The sequence below is a fragment of the Saccopteryx bilineata genome, chromosome 2, assembly GCF_036850765.1.
Source record: "Saccopteryx bilineata isolate mSacBil1 chromosome 2, mSacBil1_pri_phased_curated, whole genome shotgun sequence".
NCBI classification, from domain to species: domain Eukaryota; kingdom Metazoa; phylum Chordata; class Mammalia; order Chiroptera; family Emballonuridae; genus Saccopteryx; species Saccopteryx bilineata.
This window is the reverse complement of record NC_089491.1, coordinates 13,780,637-13,800,645: the sequence shown is the minus strand read 5'-3', so window position 1 is coordinate 13,800,645 and position 20,009 is coordinate 13,780,637. Positions and strand designations below refer to the sequence as shown.

General features: G+C 55.2%; 1 protein-coding gene across 10 annotated transcripts in view; it reads left to right on the top strand.

The window, feature by feature from the left end:
• Positions 1–13,324, top strand: part of DAB2IP (DAB2 interacting protein) — a 201,677-nt gene extending 188,353 nt beyond the window's left edge. For 9 of the 10 annotated variants that reach the window (XM_066256323.1, XM_066256320.1, XM_066256326.1 and 6 more), the window contains 3 exons: positions 1,985–2,178; positions 9,316–9,403; positions 10,232–13,324. In XM_066256323.1, the coding sequence (XP_066112420.1) occupies positions 1,985–2,178; positions 9,316–9,403; positions 10,232–10,399 (450 nt within the window). In that variant the 3' untranslated portion in view covers positions 10,400–13,324. The remainder of the gene's footprint in view (positions 1–1,984; positions 2,179–9,315; positions 9,404–10,231) is intronic. The other variant, XM_066256324.1, reaches the window with a different exon arrangement.
• The last annotated feature ends 6,685 nt before the right edge of the window (positions 13,325–20,009 follow it).

Here is a 20,009-nt window from a genome sequence, read left to right as displayed (position 1 = left end):
GTCCTGCAAATAGCCAGTCCTCTCTCAACCCCTGGTTTCGTGTGAGGACAGTGGTCAAGGGAGTCTGGAAAGAGTAGTAAGAGGGTTTTAGCTTAGACCTGAGGTTTCCCAGACGGGCTACACATGAGATTCAGCTGGGGCTTGTGCTGAATCCGGTCTCCTGGGTCATGGTCCTTGGACCTCTGGGAGGCCCCGTCCCCAAGTGACTGAGCGGCTGAGCTTTGGAGAATTTGGGGCTTTGGGGTTGAGGGTGACAAAGAGGTGCATGGACACCCTTGAGGGGCTTCATGCATGAGGAGGTGGAGGCGTGGGCCCCCGAGCCAGCAGAGAACACCCCAGCCAGGCCTCTTCTCGTGGGGCCTGTGCCTGTCTGAGGTCTGGCTCCCTTCTCGTCCCCATCTCTACGGGCCTAGGGGAGAAAGCCAGGGGGAGGGCTAGAGGCAGCTTGCTACTGAGAGGGTCCCCCCACTCCCTGGGCAGGGAGGGACTCTAACTCAGCCACATGCCCTTGTCACGCCCACCAAGTATCTGGCAGGTGGTGGGCGCTTCTGTCCCACAGCTCTCCCAGTGGTGTGGCAGGTGCCTGGGTCCCGCGCCTGGCTCTCCTCTCCTGGAGGCCAAAATCCAGGGCTGCCAGGGCAGGACCAGGGCAGGGCCCCCAGGTGGCAGTCACCCCCCACTCACCCCTGGAGCAGCCTTAGGCAAGGGCACAGGGCCAGTAGCAGCAGTGTTCTCCCCGCCCAGGGCGAGGTCCATGTCTGCGCTGCATTCTGCCTTGGTCCACCACATCCACTTGCTTTCACCACATTACGTGAAGGGGACCAGGGGACATGGGGCACAGTGCTCCACGAGCCACAGTGTGGCTGGGGAGCAAGGAGGACCAGCCTCAGGCCAGGCTCCCTGCAGGAGCCCAGGGCCAGGCTCGCGCTCCTCTGAGGCTCCAGTTTCCATTTGTGAATGGAAGGATCGCCTGAACGCTCTTGAGGGTCAGGCTGCAGCTGGAGTGCCTCTTGCCTCATTGTCCCGTGGCTGAATGAGCTGCTGCTTCTCTCACCCTCTTTGCTGCTAACCCTCACAGGCAAACCAGGAGGCCTTTGTTCCCTGCGCTCCCTGGAGTCCTGGTCCTGCCTGTCAGGCCCTTCCCACACCCCCTGGCCAGCTGAGCAGAAGACCTGGGATGGGGCCAGGGCCATGTCCCCTGGAACTAGGCTTCCCTAGGGTCCAGCTTTATGTCAGGGATTGCATTTGCAGTGGGGTGGATCTCTCTGGCTGTGCTGCCTCCCAACCTAGGGACAGGCCTTTGCTGTTGAGTGAGTTGGGCTCCTGTGCCCAGGACTCAGGAGAGGTTCTTCCTGCCTCCCCAGCTGTGTCCTCATGGCACCCTGGCCCCAGGCCCCCGATCCTGGTGTCCTGCCTGCCTCGCCCTCTGTCCATGCTGCACAACCTCCCTGCTTGCTTCTCCTGCTGCCTTCCACATCCTGTCTTCCCCAAAGGCCAAGCACGCTGGGCTGAGTCAGATACGGAAAGTCAGGGCCGCCTTGCCCTTAACCTCTCTCTCTCCCACTTCCCCCACCACCACCCTGGCTTTATGGCCAGACAGAGGCTGGGAGGCTAGGATCTTATCCCACCAGTCAGTCTATTCTCCAGGTGATTGGCTCACCTCAGTTTCCCTCCTGAGAGCCTCCACCTCACAGGGCCCTGTCTGGTCTCCTTAACGTTCAGGGTGTTTTAACCATTGCTTGTTATAAAAAGCTAAAGGCCCTACTTACACCCTTCTGAGTCCTCGTTCCCCGCACAGCCGTAAGGTCAGGCTGGGGAACAGGAGCACGGAGCGGAGGGAGCCCCAGAGGGGACAGACTTGGCATCCCCTCCCCGTGGGAAGCGAGCTGGGGAGGGGACAGTCCCTGGGGCACTCCTCCCGCCCCGGGCCCCTGCTTGGGCTCACGCGCTGTGCTCTGTCCTGGGTGCGCTGCCCGCCCGGCAGGACCTGGCCGTGCTGCAGGACAAGCTACGCATCTCCACCAAAAAGCTGGAGGAGTACGAGACCCTGTTCAAGTGCCAGGAGGAGACGACGCAGAAGCTGGTGCTGGAGTACCAGGCGCGGCTGGAGGAGGGCGAGGAGCGGCTGCGGCGGCAGCAGGAGGACAAGGACATCCAGATGAAGGGCATCATCAGCAGGTGAGGGTCCTGGGCAGGGCAGCTGCAGGGCGAGTGCAGCGTGGGGACGGCAGGAGGAGGGTGTCCCGGACGATGGGGACAGCGTGGCACAGGAGGCAGGAGGCAGCCTGGCATGTGGGGAGCCCCACCCGGCACAGCGCGTGCTGCCGGTAGAATGCAAAGCAGGGTCTGGTGGGGGTGAGGTCAGCCCGGCCGCTCACGGAGGGCCTGCAGGCCCTGTAGGGCTCACATTTTCTTGGTATGCTCTCTCAGGAGTTTAGAAGCTGGACTGGGGGTGCCAGGAGAGACAGTGAGGACCCAGTTCAGGGCAGGAGAATAGGCATGCATGTCAATTACTTTCAGCAGCTGCAGGTGGGAGGTGAGTGGGAGGAAGGAGACAGAATGATCCCAGACTTCTACCCCGAGCATCTGGCTGTGTCACGGTGCCAGCTGCTGAGCAGGGGGCTGTGGAGGAGCGCTGTTTGGGTGTGGGGGGGAGGGATCATGAGGCCAGTTTGGGATGTGCTGAGGTTTAAGGTGCCTGTGTGTTATGCAGGAAGATTTCCAGGGCCTTTGGTTTTCATGCTGACTCTCATCTTTACGGACAGTTCATATGAGAGTCTGTGTTGTTCCCTCCCTCTCCCTCCCCTCCCCTCCCCCTCCCTGTCCCCTCCCCCTCCCCTCTCTCTCCCCCTCCCCCTCCCCCTGCTCATGGGTAGGGTGGGCATGGTGGGCACACCCTCCTCCGTGTCTGTAGGCAGGGAGTGTGGTCAAGGTGTAGCATCCAGGCCAACCCATAGAGTCCCAGTCTTGGAGTTTTTCTTGTGACAGTAATACCAGGGACAAGAGGGACAGTGTGGGTTTACAGCTTGTTTGTTTACATGGTACAGATGTCATCAGGACAGATGTCACAGGTGTGCAGACCTGGCCTCTTGCTTTGTTCACTGTAAAACCCTCCCCAGATTTCTCCTATGTAGAATGCCTGTGTTTCTGCTCCTAATTATTGTTTGCTTCATTTACCTGTGGGTTCATTGGAAAATGGTTAGCGTGAGCAGAGGGCTATAACCAGGGTCACGAGAAACCCACTGTTGACTTGATCGCCAGCTCTGCCCGCAACTGTCTTCACGTGGGTGGTCACAGAAACGGAAACACTCTCAACCTAACTTCCCCCCCTCCCCCCCTCCTCATTGTGTCTGTTTTTCAAGAGGTGCATGCTTCTCTGAATTCAGTGGTTTATTTAACAGATTTATTTTTACTAACCAATCCTGGTATGTTTCTTCCCTAATGTAAATGTTAGTTTAATTTGGTAGATAGTGTTGTTCGTCTTCTGTGTCCTTACTGGCTTTGCTACTTGTTGTTCTACCAATTACTAAGGAAAAGATACCAACGTTTCTAATCATAATTATGGGTTTCTCCTTTTATTTCTGTTGGTTTTTGCTTTATGTACGCTGAAACACTATTCTTAGATGCATACAGATTTAGGATTGTTATGTGCTGTTGATGGACTGACTTTTGTATTATTATAAAGTCATCTTCCTGAACTCTCATAATATTTCTTGCTCTGAAATGTTGTTTAATATTAATACAACTGCCTCAACTTTCTTTTAATTAGTGTTAGCCTGGTATACTCTTTTCCATCCTTACACTTTTAACTCATCTATGTAGCTCTATATAAAATGTGTTTTAGTTTTTTTGAGACAGAGACAGAAGGACAGATAAGGACAGACAGGCAGGAAGGGAGAAATGAGAAGCATCAATTCTTCGTTGCAGCTCTTTGTTGCTGCTCCTTAGTTGTTCATTGATTGCTTTCTCATATGTGCCTTGACCGGGGGGCTACAGCAGAGTGAATGACCCCTTGCTCAAGCCAGTGACCCTGCGCTCAAGCTGGTGAGCCCACACTCAAGCCAGCAACCTTGGGGTTTTGAACCTGGGTCCTCTGCATCCCAGTCCAACAACTCTACTCACTGTGCCACCGTCTGGTCAGGCTAAAGTAAGTTTCTTTTGCAGACATCTTGTTGGTTCTACCTTTCTATCTGGTAGTCCCTGCCTTTTAATTGCAGTGTTTAGACCACTTACATTTAATGTAATTGTCAGTATAATTATATTTAAAGCTACAATCTTGCTGCTTGTTTTCTATTTGTACTACTTATTTCATTCCCCTTTTTTTCCTGCTTGCTTTTTTATTGAGTATTTTTTTATGATTTCATTGTATCTTCTCTGTTGGTTTATTAGCTAATCTCTTTGTGGTTGCTTTAGGGCAAGGGTTAGAAACTTCCAGGAAAGGAACAGATAATAAATATTTTTGGCTTTGCAGAACTCTCTGGGCCAGATTTGGCCCTCACCCGGCTATCTGGGTAGGCATTGTCATCATCTTTGGTCCTCTGCACTTAGTGTACTTTTTTCCTCTAGCTGGTTTTAAGATTTATTTATCACTGATTGCCAGCAAGTTGATTATGATGTAATCTGAGCTGGTGTGGTTTTCCTCATGTTTCTTGGGCATGCTAAGCTCCTGGAACTGGGGATGTGCAGGCACGCCTCCCAGGCTGTTTCTGGGACACGCACTGCACGTGTGTGAGGCCGCTTTATACAACCCCCCATCCCACTGGTGCTCTGCTGTTCCCTTTTTCCTGTACTTTATCTTAGATCATTTCTATTACTGTGTCTTCAAGTTCACAAATCGTTTCTCCACCATCTAATCTGCTATTAATTCTTTTCAGTATTTTTCCCGTTGGATACTGTATTTTCACCTCAAGACTTTGTTTGGTTTAAATCCCATCCACTTCTTATTACACTCAATGCTTTCCTCTGTTTTCTTGAACAACGTGGACTATATTTATAGTAGTTTTTTTAAGCCCTTGCGTACTAATGCTATCATCTATGACATTTCTGAGGCTGTTTTTTATTGATTAATTTTATTCCTGGTTATGGATTATATTTTTGTACTAATCTACATACTTCGTTGGATGCCAAGACATTGAGAGTTTTATGTGGACGTTTTGTGTTCCTTTGACTATTTTGGGTTTCGTTCTGGGACACGATGCGGGTACTCAGAATCACTTGGTTCTTTTGAGGCTTACATTTAAACTTGGTTGGGTGGGTCTTGGACAAAGTTTAATCTCAGCCTAATCTGGCTCTACTGTGTGGTAGCTGCTTTCTGGGGCCTCCTGGGTTAGTGCGTCTTCCCACTCTGCAGGGAACATGAGTTTCCCTGGGTAGTTTTGTGGACTCCTTTCCAGTGGTTCTTTTTTTTTTAATTTGTTACAGTATTTTATTTTATTTAAAGGTTTTATTGATTGAGTTTTACAGAGAGAGGAGGCGGGGGAGCAGGAAATATCAGCTCACAGCTGCTTCACTTGAGTTGTTCATCGATTGATTGTCATAGGTGCTTTGACCGGTCAAGCCCAGGGTTTCAAACCGGCGACCTCAGTGTTCCAGGTGGATGTACTGTCTGCTGCAGCACTATAGGCCAGGCTCCTTTCTACAGGTCCTTGCCGTGGCCTGGCTCCTTTCTCACAGGCATGCAGCCCAGTCCTCGGTGGAGACCCACAGGGACCCATGAGGAGATGGGCGGAGCCCTCCTTGCATCTTCCTCCTCTCTGGCAGGGTCCTGCGGATCCTAGCCACCTCACCTCCCTGCCTGTCCTGGACCCTGGGACTCTGTGGTCGCGCCCTCTTCTTATTTGACCTGAACACTCCAGGCAGTGGGTGGGGCTCACACTGAGTCTAGGCAGTGGGTGGGGCTCACACTCCAGGCAGTGGGTGCCTCTTTCCTGTAGGAGCCCTTGTGCTGGGCTGCCTGTTGTTCAGTGTCTGGAAAACTGTGTTTCATATACTATACATATTTTGTCTTGTTTTCTAGGTTGTTTTGCCTTTTTTTTTTTTTTTTGGATGGCAAGAGTGTAACTCTAGTGCCTGTATTTCCACCATAGCTGGAGACAGAAGTCTCCCCTCAGCATAATTTCCGTTCTGCTGACCCACCACCCTTCTCGCAGGCTTCACTCCAGGACTGCCTTCCTGTGGCAAGGAACCCCCTTGGCCTGGCGCACTCCCCTTCCTCCTGATCAGTGCTCCTGATCCCAGTGGCTCCTCGCAGGAGCCCCGGCTCCCTGTGCATCTCTGTGCAATGGGCTGAGTGCTCGCCCAGGGCGGGCTGCTCTGCTGGGCTGGGAAGTTGTGCAGGTAGAGACAGAAATGAAGCGTGGGGAAGGTGAGCTCGTCTGAGAAGTGTTTGTAGAGCGAGAAGAACAGAGGGTCGGGCAGAACCCCGTGGAGCCCTGACCCCCTAGGGGCCGACGGGACATGGCATCTGCAAGCAGTAGCCTGGGAGCCAGCGGGCAGACCCAGAGAGCCTGAGCTGCAGAGGCTAGAGGAAGGCAGTAGCCTGGGAGCCAGCGGGCAGACTCAGAGAGCCTGAGCTGCGGAGGCTAGAGGAAGGCAGTAGCCCGGGAGCCAGCGGGCAGACCCAGAGAGCCTGAGCTGCGGAGGCTAGAGGAAGGCAGTAGCCCGGGAGCCAGCGGGCAGACCCAGAGAGCCTGAGCTGCAGAGGCTAGAGGAAGGCAGTAGCCCGGGAGCCAGCGGGCAGACCCAGGGAGCCTTGCTGCAGAGGCTAGAGGAAGGCAGTAGCCTGGGAGCCAGCGGGCAGACCCAGGGAGCCTGAGCTGCGGAGGCTAGAGGAAGGCAGTAGCCTGGGAGCCAGCGGGCAGACCCAGAGAGCCTGAGCTGCGGAGGCTAGAGGAAGGCAGTAGCCTGGGAGCCAGCGGGCAGACCCAGAGAGCCTGAGCTGCGGAGGCTAGAGGAAGGCAGTAGCCCGGGAGCCAGCGGGCAGACCCAGGGAGCCTTGCTGCAGAGGCTAGAGGAAGGAAGTTGGAAGGTAGGCGTGATCAAGAGTGTTTGACGGGTGCGGGAGAGACTGGCAGGATAAGACCAGGAAGGGTCTCAGGAAAGGAGCAGTTGGTGACAGACCCACACCTGCCTTAGCTCTGAGCTTCTGTGGCTGGCATTCCTGCCATCTTTTCTGCTTGTTTCCCGCCTGCGGGCCTTGTTTGTCCTTCAGATGTCCAGTTCAGTGTGCGTGCCCCACCCCCCTCCGGGATAGTTAACTCCAGGGGTCCCCAAACTTTTTACACAGGGGGCCAGTTCACTGTCCCTCAGACCGTTGGAGGGCCAGACTATAAAAAAAACTATGAACAAATCCCTATGCACACTGGACATATCTTATTTTAAAGTAAAAAAACAAAATGAGAACAAATACAATATTTAAAATAAAGAACAAGTAAATTTAAATCAACAAACTGACCAGTATTTCAATGGGAACTATGCTTCTCTCACTGACCACCAATGAAAGAGGTGCCCCTTCCGGAAGTGCAGTGGGCGCCGGATAAATGGCCTCAGGGGGCCGCATGCCCGGGCCGTAGTTTGGGGACCCCTGGTTAACTCCTTCCTGCTCTCTGTCCCCAGGGCCCCCAGGGTTCTTGTGCAGGGCTCAGCTGCTGTCTGTGTCTCTGCTGCCTCGTGAACTCCTTGTGGGGCAGGGCTACACTTCCTTCATCTCGCTACCACGAGTGCCCGGCATAGCTTCAGTGAATGTGGATTGGGGTAGAAAGCTCTAGAGCCCTCTGGGGTCTTTGTCTTCCCACCCAAACCACGATCCCAGGACTTTATATCACCCGCCAGGCTCCGGAGGACAGGGAGAATCTAACACCTACTCCCACTGTCCTGGACGAGCATCAGGAAAGGGGCCGCCCCAGGGGCCTCTGGGGATTTGAGAAGGGGCCGGGGCAGGCAGAGTGTAAGGAAGGCGTGGGTCCTGCGCATGCTGTGGCCGGGCCGCTGGAGAGCCTCTGGGCCGGACAGGGGCAGGAGGTCCGGGGCCAGCGAGGAGCTCTCCCAGCGGGTCTCCCCCGTGCGGGTGTGATGGCTACGCCCACCTCCTCCTTGGGGCCAGCGAGGAGCTCTCCCAGCAGGTCTCCCCCGTGCGGTGTGAAGGCTACGCCCACCTCCTCCTCGCGGCCAGTGAGGAGTTCTCCCAGCGGGTCTCCCCCGTGCGGGTGTGACGGCTACGTCCACCTCCTAGTCGTGGCCAGTGAGGAGTTCTCCCAGCGGGTCTCCCCCGTGCGGGTGCGGCCTACGTCCACCTCCTAGTCGTGGCCAGTGAGGAGTTCTCCCAGCGGGTCTCCCCCGTGCGGGTGCGGCCTACGTCCACCTCCTAGTCGTGGCCAGTGAGGAGTTCTCCCAGCGGGTCTCCCCCGTGCGGGTGTGACGACTACGTCCACCTCCTAGTCGTGGCCAGTGAGGAGTACTCCCAGCGGGTCTCCCCCGTGCGGGTGCGGCCTACGTCCACCTCCTAGTCGTGGCCAGTGAGGAGTTCTCCCAGCGGGTCTCCCCCGTGCGGGTGCGGCCTACGTCCACCTCCTAGTCGTGGCCAGTGAGGAGTACTCCCAGCGGGTCTCCCCCGTGCGGGTGTGACGGCCTACGCCCACCTCCTCCTCGCGGCCAGTGAGGAGTTCTCCCAGCGGGTCTCCCCCGTGCGGGTGTGATGGCTACGTCCACCTCCTAGTCGTGGCCAGTGAGGAGTTCTCCCAGCGGGTCTCCCCCGTGCGGGTGTGATGGCTACGCCCACCTAGTCGTGGCCAGTGAGGAGTTCTCCCAGCGGGTCTCCCCCGTGCGGGTGTGACGGCCTACGCCCACCTCCTCCTCGCGGCCAGTGAGGAGTTCTCCCAGCGGGTCTCCCCCGTGCGGGTGTGATGGCTACGCCCACCTCCTAGTCGTGGCCAGTGAGGAGTTCTCCCAGCGGGTCTCCCCCGTGCGGGTGTGACGGCCTACGCCCACCTCCTAGTCGTGGCCAGTGAGGAGTTCTCCCAGTGGGTCTCCCCCGTGCGGGTGTGACGGCTACGCCCACCTCCTCCTTGTGGCCAGCGAGGAGTTCTCCCAGCTGGTCTCCTCCGGTGGGTGTGACGGCTACGCCCACCTCCTCATGGTGGCCAGGGGGGAGTTCTCCCAGCGGGTCTCCCCCATGCGGGTGTGACGGCTACGCCCACCTCCTCCTCGTGGCCAGTGAGGAGTCTTCCCAGCAGGTCTCCCCGGTGCGGTGTGACGGCTACGCCCACCTCCTCTTCGGCTCCTCCAGTCCAGCCTGACTGTCCTTATCTCTGGTCACAGGTTGATGTCAGTGGAGGAGGAGCTGAAGAAGGACCATGCAGAGATGCAAGCAGCTGTAGACTCCAAACAGAAGATCATTGATGCCCAGGTGGGGGACTCTGGCCCTTGGGTCGGCCACAGGTGGTGAAGGACCTGGGATAAGGGGGGGGGTGACTTTGGCTTCTCTATATATTTACTCTTACCCCACTGCAAAAGCTGCAGAGGAATAGGAGACCAGGATCTCTGCCCCAAGAGGTGAGACTTGAGGGTCTCAGTGGACCACAAGCTGTGAAAGGGGTGGGCTAACTCTTTCCCTACTGGGGCAGCGTGGTGGGTACTGACTTTACGAGGGGTGCTGACCAGAGAGAGGGGAATGAGGTAGGCTGAGGGTGACACAGGCTGGCTGAGGGAGTGGGGGTGAGGAGGGGTTCTTGTTCAGAGCTGTGGCTTCCCTACAGCATTGTGTTAGAGGCTCTGGCCTCCAGTCCTTGCAGCCAGGCCTGTTCCCTTTTCCTCTCAATTGCCAGGGATAGGGCCAGGGCTTGCTCCAACTCAAAACTGTTCATGTTGACCAGGAGCTGTGACCTCCGTGTGTCACACACACACAGGGGGACATGCACAGGGCACTTGCCCTCAGGGTGGCTGAGGGGTGACAGCACTAGAGCTGCTCTGTTTGAGATGAGGAGCAGGCGATGTGGTCGAGATGTTGGGAAGGCAGAGTAAAGGAGGTCAAGGCCCATGATGGCACCTTCCCCCCACCCCCCGCCTGCCCCACGTGCCCTCCGCTGCACTGCCCTGGCACGGGGCACTGGCTGTCCCTACATTGGATCCGGGTCACCCTCCTCCCACCGCAGCACCCTCACAGGAGCACGGAGACCCGGGAGATCCCGTCCCCTCTCCCTCTCGTGGCCCTGTCTCACGCCTGCCCTGTCCACAGGAGAAGCGCATCGCCTCCCTGGACGCCGCCAACGCCCGCCTCATGAGTGCCCTGACGCAGCTCAAAGAGAGGTACAGCATGCAGGCCCGTAACGGCGTCTCCCCCACCAACCCCACCAAATTGCAGATTACCGAGAACGGCGAGTTCAGAAACAGCAGCAATTGTTAACCTGCCCGCGGCGCGGGAGGACTGGCGGCCCAGGGCCGGCCTCGGCCTGGGGAGGAGCACCCCACAGCTGCAGCCCCAGCAGGCGCGGGGGGCGAGAGGCTGCGGCCCATGTCCCGGGCCCTCTGCCCGCGGCCCCGGAGGCAGCCACAGAGGGAGCCGAGAGAGACGACGCCAGGGGAGCCCCTCGCTCCCGCCCTCCCGAGCAGCGCGTTGGGTGCAGGCTGAAGAGACTGCACACGGGCAGTGGGACAGCGGGCGGGGCGGGGCGGGGCCAGCCAGACACGGATCTGTTGGCTGTTGAATGTGGTGTGTCGCCTTTCCTCCTTGACCTGGCCAAGTGCATGTACCCCTCACGCTCCCTAGACAGGGAGCCGCCCGGAGAGGTGGGGGATCGAAGAGCCAGCCAGGCCCCTGCCCGGGACCTGCCGCCTGCCCCTCGGTTTCAGGAGCTGACAGGCTGGTTGGCAGGCAGGGACAGGGTGGGGAGGGTGGAGCTGCCAGAGCTCCGTGTTCCCTGCCCGCCTGGCACTGAGCACCAGCCACTGCATGCGGCCCGTCGGGGACCCTTCCCACCATGAACCGAGGACTCACCTGTACCTGTCCCCACACTCCACTCCTGCCTCCCCCTCCCTCCCTGCCTCTTACTTGTTCTGCCAAAAAGATCCAGCGAGGTCCACACCGCGTCCTGTGTCCTCCTGTATCCTCCGGGCCCTCGCACCCCTGGGAGGACTGGCACCTCCCTCACTTGCCCCCCGGGCCCAGGCTGTTGCTCTGGGGCTCCCGAAGCCAAAGACCCCGGCCGAGCTGGCCCAGACGGCACTGAGCCGCTGAGCGGCCGCCTGCCCTCCGCCTGCCCTGCAGGCGCTCACCCCGGAGGAAGGCTAATCTTTCCTGATTGATGGTTAAAAAAGTTCTAATGCCCGCGGGCCCGAAGAAGGTGGATAACTGTGATTTTCTTTCCTTTCACAGTATGCATTAGAAACAAAAGCCCGCTTGCTCGCTTGCTGGAACACAGGGGCCTTTTAAATTGAGCGTGCGCACTGCATGGGAAATAGCGCCCCGGAGGATGTTAGACTTGCTTCCCTCTCCAAGACAGCAGCGGCCTGCACCAGGCCCCGTGTGTGCGGCGGCCTCCTCACCCTTCCCGGGCCCCCAGCCGAGGACCAGGCGCTGCAGACAGGCGAGGGGCACACCCCGCAGCTGGGGCCGGTTTTCCCCAGCTCTAGGCTGCTCTGTAGTGTTCAGGCCTCCCCGCCCCCACGTGTGGGCATAGGTGGGCAGGAGCTTGGGTCTCTCCCTCTCTCTGGGTCCTTCCCGGCTCCCAGCCCCAGCCCTGGTTACAAGAGCCGGGGCCTTTGTCCCACAGCAGAGCCAGGGCCGAGCCAGAGCCACCTCTCTGCCTCAGGAAGCTGAGGAGACCCTTGGGAGGAGCGCTGAGCCCTCCCCGCCCCAGGGGCTGGAGTTGCCACAGAGCCCACCAGGGGGCAGGGGGAGGGGCGGCCCAGGCCACACTGAACCCCGTCCTGGGCCCGCTCAGGGAATGGGCTCTGAGATGAAACCTGTAGTACAGTTAGGCCAGAGACATGCTGGTGGGCAAGGGCAGCCTCCAAGGGTCACAGACCTCAGGAAGGAAGGTCGTGGGGCCCAGGCCCTGCGCCCACTCCTGGTCTCACGGGCAGGGCCTGGCCCCAGTGACGTCCTCTGGTCCGGTTTCATCCCCCACTGCCCGTGAGCCCTCCCCTCCTCACCCCACTCCTCTCCCACCGATGCCTCGTAGAGCGACCTCGGACTGAGCGCCTCTTAGCAATACAGGGGGCGGTTCCCCGGGCCGGACAGCAGGCGCAGGGGCCAGTGCGGCGGCCAGGCCTGGCGGCCCTTGGCTGGGCTGGGAGCTCTCAGGCCGAAAACTTTTATTTACCTAGTGCAAAAACTGTAAAAGTGTACAGACGCCACAGATTTTTATCTGAATTGCAAGTCTGACCATTTTTGTAAATGTTCTTGGTGTTTGACTGTAATGTAACTATTTCACCTAATGGTTGTACATAGTCCTCTAGTCCTGGTGCTGCCGAGGGCTGCCCGGGACCGCTGCTCTCCCATGGTTTGTATTTTATTTTTTAATCTAGAGAACAGTATTGGCAGGAGGAAGGGGTTTGGGATTTGGGTGTTGGGGTGTTTTCCCTGCCCGTGGCATTTGTCTGTTTGCTTTGCAATGTGCTGTGTGGGTAGGGGTGATGGGGGCAGGCGCCCCAGGCGAGCCAGCAAAGGGGGCTCCTGCCCAGGCCACACAGAATGGGGCTCCCGCCTGGGCCACACAGAACCTGTGTCTTGTCGTTGGATGCTGCCTGCTGACGTGGCCAGGTCACCAGGGGGCCTGCAGGGAGGGGAGTGAGGGAAGGCAGTCCCTGCTCTGGGAGGACCAAGGTCCCAGGCCCGGACCCTGCTGGACACAGCTCTCTACTCCTTTGCCAACACAAGAGGCCTGACTTTTTTGCTTAACTTTTATGTTTAGGGTGAAGGAAACTGCCAAACTTCCTATAAGTGAAGACTCTTTTTCCGACTGCCCAGTAAGGGGGGTGGGAGACCCAGGCCAGAGCTCCATGCCCCCCTCCAGAGCATCTGCCCGGATGCCCCTCTCTGCCTCCCGCCCGTCCGTCTGCGGAAGGCAGGCCGTCCAGGGAAACAGCCCCTCTTTTCTACACACTCGGCCCCGAAGCCGCCCGGCCCCCACATTCCCCTGCCCCCTTTTTGTAAGTATGTGAAAAGGACAAACTGCAAACGTGGAGTCTTGGCTGGAGCCCCTCCAGCTGTGACTTTCAACTATGTAATAATGTACAGAGAAAGTTGTTGGTGTTCTAAGACTGTGTGGCTGTGCAATTTCTGTACATTTGCAATTAGAAATATTAAAGATTTATTTAGCTATTTTAAGTCTGACTCGCCTCTCCATTCAGCAGTGTCTCAGCAGATTTTGCAGGGGTGACTCTTGAGTCACGGGCTGATACCGTCCTTTACTGAGGGACCCAGCACTTGGTTCATGGTGGCAGTTGTAGACAGGGAAGGCCCCTGAAGCCAGGGGCAGTGGTGGTCTCGGCACACAGAGTGATCCGGATGATCCCCTCCTCCTCCGGGCTGGGGTCTGTCAGCTCCAGGCCTTGGAGCAGATGAGCTCTCAGGCCCTCCCTCTGGGTCAGCTAGCTAGGAAGTGAGGTCTTTGCTGGCCCCTTCCGGAGGATGGTCCCCCCTGCCCCTGCGGAGACGCCAGCTCCTGCCTGGCTCTGCTTCAGAGGCTGTCCACTGCTCTCTGTCTCCAGGAGGGGACAGGCCCATGGAGGTCGGCCCAGTCACCAGCAGGTCATGGCAGTTGGACTAAATTCAAGCTTTCACTGTCTGGAAGGTTCCAACTGACAGGGCTTTTCCCAGGTCCCAGTGACCCATTGCAAGGCCCAACCCACAGCCTCCACTGGAACAAACTGGGCCTCGACCCCCTGCGGCTGTACCGGTGTACAGAGGACCTTGCGGCTCTGGGTCCCACGCAGCAGGTCCCAGGCACGCACAGTCACTGAGCGCTGAGTGCATCCCCTTTGCACACACGGAGACCGGCTCAGACAGGCGAGTCCAGCCCCAGCCCGGCCTCGGCAGCAGCGCAGGGCCCAGGCTCTGCAGGGGGCAGGGGTGCCCTGCTCAGATCGATACCCTGCTCTGTGACCTGCACAGTGTCTCTGGCTGCTGCCAGGGACTTGGGCCCAAGCTGTCCAGCATTTCCGAAGAGAAGCCCAGGGCTGTTCCTGTGCTTGTCCTTGCAGCTAATGGGGGGCTGGTTCTGAGGGCCACCGGCTGCTCTCCGCTCTCTCCAGCCTGACCCCTTGTCTCAGTCCTAGGGTAGCTCCAAACCCGTGCAGTTCTATTGGGGGGGGGACTCCCTGCTTTCCCAGCCCCGCCACACACTGCCATCTGTCACTGCGCCCCCCACCCCAGCCTGGCTGGCCTCGGCCGCCTGCCTCGCACCCTGGCCTCTTCCTCTCTCAGCCTCTCGTCTCCTGTGAGGAGCCTGGCCTATGACCCTCCCCAGCGCCTCCCACATTAACAGGCCCTTTGCTCCCATGCTCTCTGCATCTTGGCTGCCTCCCCCCCGAAGTTTAGCCTCGTATCTTCCTCCTCGGTCCTCTCCTGACCATCAGCCCTGGGTCCACCAGTGTCCCGTTCTCTGGGCAGCTGAGCACCGCAGGAGACCAGACCCGCTGCCGTCCCTCCGGGTCCCTGGGGGGGTCCGTGTCCCCGCCCCAGGCCTGTCCCCCTGCCACACCGAAGATGTAAAGGCAAACCTGGACCTCAGACGCTGCCCTGCTCTGAGCCATCCTCCTGCCCCTCTGGGGGAAGGGGCAGATGCCCACTGACCCTCCCTGGCCTGGCTACCCTAGCCTTCACGCCTGTGGGCACAGGAGAGCAGGCAACCCTCTTCCTGAGGCAGCCCCTGCCCCTCCCTACTGCCTTCATTCCTAAATTTTGAGCCTCACTGCTCTTTCCTGCGGTGCCAGTCTCCACCTGCTCCTCCACCTGCTCCTCCCCTGCCCCAGTCCTTCTGCTCCTTTAACCTGTCCTGCTGCCTCCTCACCTGTCTTCCCGGCCCACCACCACCTCATTGCCAGACCCATGGGCGTCCGTGCTCTGTACTGCTGTCCCCAGCCCCCAAGATGAGGGTGGGGCGGCACCGCGCAGTGTAGAATGCAAGGAAATAGCAACGAATGGGAGAGAAACTGTGTCATGTAGGCAGAAGGCGTTTATGACAAAGGCACTACAGCCACGGACCTCCATATGTGCATCAAGTAGCATCAAATACGAGGCAAAACCTGGAAATACAAAGGAATTGACAGAAATGCAATTGCATTTCACAGGAACACACCACCGGTATGAGTTTATTACAGATTAACGAGACAGTAAGAACCCAAAGGATTTCAATAAGTGATAAGGTTTAATAAGCAGGGATACATCAAGCTCTTAATTTAGAGAGCACACCTTCTTTTCAAGTATACCTGGAGCTTTCCCCCAAGCGGGCTATATAATGAGACATGAAAACCTCAGAAAGTTACCCATAGAAACACCCTGGGCCACATTCTGTGCCTTGAAGCAGTAAAACTGGAGATCAATAATAAATGCTTAGTGGGAGGAGGGGGGAAGTCCTAAATCAGGGAGTTTTAACAATAAATAGTAAATCAATAGAATTAGATTTTTAAAACAATCTAGTGTTCTAATTAAACAATGTGTATTGACCACACATTTATCTCATTTTCCTCCCCAAATACCACTCACTGTACCGACCGGAAAGAACTCAGAAGATTACTACTTGTTAAGGACAAATTAATGTGGAAGGAGATGTCCGTCAACAAGAGAATTTGAAAAGCTCTGGCATCTGGGAGCTGGCGAAGGCGCTGACCGGTTAGCAGAGCAGAAATGTGCTGGTCAGCGCTGAGGACCCCGCCCGAGAGCCTCAGGGGCTGGGTGGAGGGCCGGCTAGATAGGTGGAGCCAGGGCATCAGCTTAGAAACTGGGGGGGGGGGGGGCGGGGAGCACCAGTCTTCTTCCCCTGCTCTACACAGCCAGGAAGCTTCTCTGCCCCCCCCCCCCCGCCCCAATCTCCTCGTAAGGAACTGGACATTTTGTTCTCTGGAGGAATGGAACCGGTTATGCTCGGACTTGGGGACACCAGGTAAATCAGAGGGCTCTGTGAGGTATGGGGGGGAACAGCAGGTGGGAGGGGGTAACGTGAGCTTCTGCTTCCCTCAGTAGTACCCGTCCCTCCGCCCCCCAAGCGCCTCCACTGCTCCCAGAATGCCCAGAGCCAGTCATCTTTCCCCAAGTGACGGAGTGGAATTGTTTGGAAGAACTGGCTTTGGAGGAAAGACCTGTGGATATTCCCTCACTACAAAGAGTGCACACTGTCACAGCGCCCCATGATGACCCGCACCAATCGCCGGGTCCTGTGCCTGTGCAGAAAGCACAGGCAGCCAGGACACAGTTGAGGAAAGTATCCAAGGAGTAATAGAAACTAGATGGGAATTTCCCCAGGCCTCTGCTTTATTAGTGGCAACAAAGCCCCCCTATTTGTAAATATAACACCTTATAAAAAAATGGAAAAGAAAGAAAAAGAAAAAAAGCAAACTTCCATCATGAATGGCAAGGGCCAAATCAACCAGCCCAGGAATGGAAATAGGAAATAAGAGAGAAAGCAGGAAAGAGAAGATCAATTTAAAAAAAATAGTAACTCCAAACTATAATATCCTCAGGGAGATAAAAGAACAGGATGCTATGAAAAAGAACCAAGATCAAGGAAGAGCTCCTGACTACTGGTTTTTTTTTACAAAAGGAAAATATCCTCCCTGGCCAATAGCTCGGTTGGTTAGACTGAGTGTTGTCCTGATACGCAAAGGTTGTCAGTTTGATCCCCGGTCGGGGCGCATAAAGAAACGGATGATGTTTCTGTCTCTCTCTCTCTTTCTAAAATCAATAGAGACCAAGACAGATATAGACAGGAAGAGAGATGAGAAGCATTAACTCATAGTTGTGGCATTTTTAATTGTTCATTGATTGCTTCTCCTATGTGCCTTGACCAGGGGGCTCCAGCTGAGCCAGTGACCCCTTGCTCAAGCCAACGACCATGGGGTCAGGTCTTTGCTCCCACACTCAAGCCGGTGACCTCAGGGTTTTGAACCTGGGTCCTCAGCATCCCAGGTTGATGCTCTACCCACCACCTGGTCAGGCTAATCTAGAACATTTCTGTGGCCTTTCTTTGCCTTTTATGGCACTGGCATTTTGAAAGAATCCAACCAACTGTTTCTTCTATCCCTATGTAAATTAAAATCAGAGTTTTATCTTTGTCTGATGTCTCCTTGTGATTAGTTTCTGGTTATTCATTCTTGGTCAAAATACTGCAGAGAGCATTTTGTGTCTTTTTTTCAGAGACACACACGTGCAGGCACCTACCTGTCCCTGGCTGGTGATTGTAATTTCTCTTACCTGACCAAGATGTGGTCCACTTTCTCTATTGTATAATTACTGGGGTTGTTTTGTTTTTTCACCTTGCTTACAACTAATACACGGACTGTGAGGAGACCCTTTGAGACCATGCAAACATCCTGCTCCTTATTAAAACGTCCCCCTAGATCCGTGATGGTGAACCTTTTTATAAAAACCGCCCACTTTTGCAGTGCTGGTCAACCTGCTCCCTCCTGCCCACTAGTGGGCCTTCTAGCTTTCATGGTAGGCGGTAGTGGGCGGTAATGGAGGAACCAAACGGCGCTGCGATTGGCCCACCATGAAAGCTGGAACACCCATTAGTGGGCAGGAGGGACCAGGTTGACCAGCACTGCAAAAGTGGGCGGTTTTTATAAAAAGGTTCGCCCTCACTGCCCTAGATGGAGCAACCACTGACAATCCTTGATTGATCGTCTTTTCTGGGACGGCAGTGAAAGATCTGTCCATTCTAACACTCTTTCCCACTTTACCAGGACTCTCCAAATTCGACTGACAGCAAAAGTCTTTCCTTCTTCTCCTCACATATCTGTTTGTTTTTATTATCGATATGGGCTCATAGAGTCCGATTTTTAAGGGTTTATAACTCATTACTCTATTTAATTATGTTGGTGCTCACACAGTCCCAGATCTGGCTACAGGGAGCCCCTTCAAACGGGGGCCCGTGTCCTAGGGACAGGTCCACAGCGTTGTCTTCAAACACGTCCCTACTTTCTGGCATCACGAGATGTCTCGGGCTCTCCTTGTGCCGACCCTGCCCCCGTGGTGGAATTAGTCATGTCTCTGAAAATCCCGGGGAGTGAAATTATAGCTGTAGATCTGAGAGTTGCTGGGATGTCCTTTATTCTTGACCTTTTCAGCAGACAGGGAATAAATGTATATACATACACATATACCTACAATAAAAATATACATCAACACACGTGCATGTGCACATAAACATACACATTTTAGACCATGTGAGTTGGCATCTACACCCCAATGCCACAGAGTCTGAAGTTGAACAAGCATCCTGGAGACTCCTGCATCAGGCGATACAGAAAGAACGGGTGAAGGATGGAGAAGGTGGAGCCGACCCTGCCCTGCCCCAACGGGGGGAGGCACAGGCACAGCCAGAACCAGCCGACCAGGAACGCCAGTTCTCAGGGAGAGTCCTCAGATCGTCCAGTCCTCCTTTGCTCCCATGGTGCACCAAGCTTTAGCGTGTCAGGTGTGAGGAAGCCTCTCTCGGTGACCTGGACGGATGCTGGGGTAATTCAAATGATGCTTCAGCAGCAAACAGGAGTGCACTGCCGAGAGTAAGGAGCAACCTGAAAACAAAAACAGGGCAGTGAAGAATATCACTGCTCAGAGTAGAAGACAGAACACAGGGGTGTAAAAGTCAGGTGTGATCCATTCGGGAACAGCAACTTGAAGAATTATCTGAGAAGATCTCAAAAGACAAATAATTGGAAATCTGAAGAATTGAACAATTATCCTAGCAGTAAAACAGGCATAACAGGAAATAACAAGTAGCAAGTAGCAAAGAAGGAATAGAAATGGACAATAAATAAATGAGAATAGGGTCATCCACACTAATAATTCAAGAAAAGCAAATGAATATAACAATGAAATAGCTATTGCCTTTTTTTTTTTTTTTGTCAACAGTGTTTAAGTAACAAATAAAAAAGGAATCATCCTAAGTAGAGGAAAATACAGTATATAAGATATTTTCAAGAAAACATAGTGCTTCCCTGGCCGAACAGCTTGGTTGGTTAGAACAGTGGTCCCCAACCTTTTTTGGGCCACGGACAGGTTTAATGTCAGAAAATATTTTCATGGACCGGCCTTTAGGGTGGGACGAATAAATGTATCACTTGACTGAGACAAGCATCAAGAGTGAGTCTTAGACGGATGTAACAGAGGAAATCTGGTCATTTTTTAAAAATAAAACATCGTTCAGACTTAAATATAAATAAAACAGAAATAATGTAAGTTATTTATTCTTTCTCTGCGGTCTGGTACCAAATGGCCCAAGGACCGGTACCGGTCTACGGCCTGAGGGTTGGGGACCACTGGTTAGAACATCATCCCAAAGCACAGAGGTTGCCAGTTTGATCCCTGGTCAGGGCACATACAGAAACAGATTGATGTCCCTGTCTCTCTCTTGCTCCCTCCTTTCTTTTCTCTAAAATCAAGAAAATAAACATTAAAAAAGAAAGAAAGAAAACTCAGTCCTGGGCTTTCCTCTGCTGCAGCAGTGTCGTGTCAGATTGTTAATGTGGATGTATTTGTTTTCTCCGTTCTTAGGCTGCAAGGCCCAAGTGTATTCAGCTGTGTATACTTAGCACCAAACATGATGCTTGGCACATACTAGGTTCAAAAAAGGAAAGGTCAGCCTGACCAGGGAGTGGCGCAGTGGATAGAGCGTTGGACTGGGATGCTAAGGACTCAGGTTCGAAACCCCAAGGTCTCTGGCTTGAGCAAGGGGTCACTGCCTCAGTTGGAGCCCCCCCAGTCAAGGCATGTATGAGAAGTAATCAATGAACAACTAAAGTGATACAACTACGGTTTAATGCTTCTCATCTCTCTCCCTTCCTGTCTATCT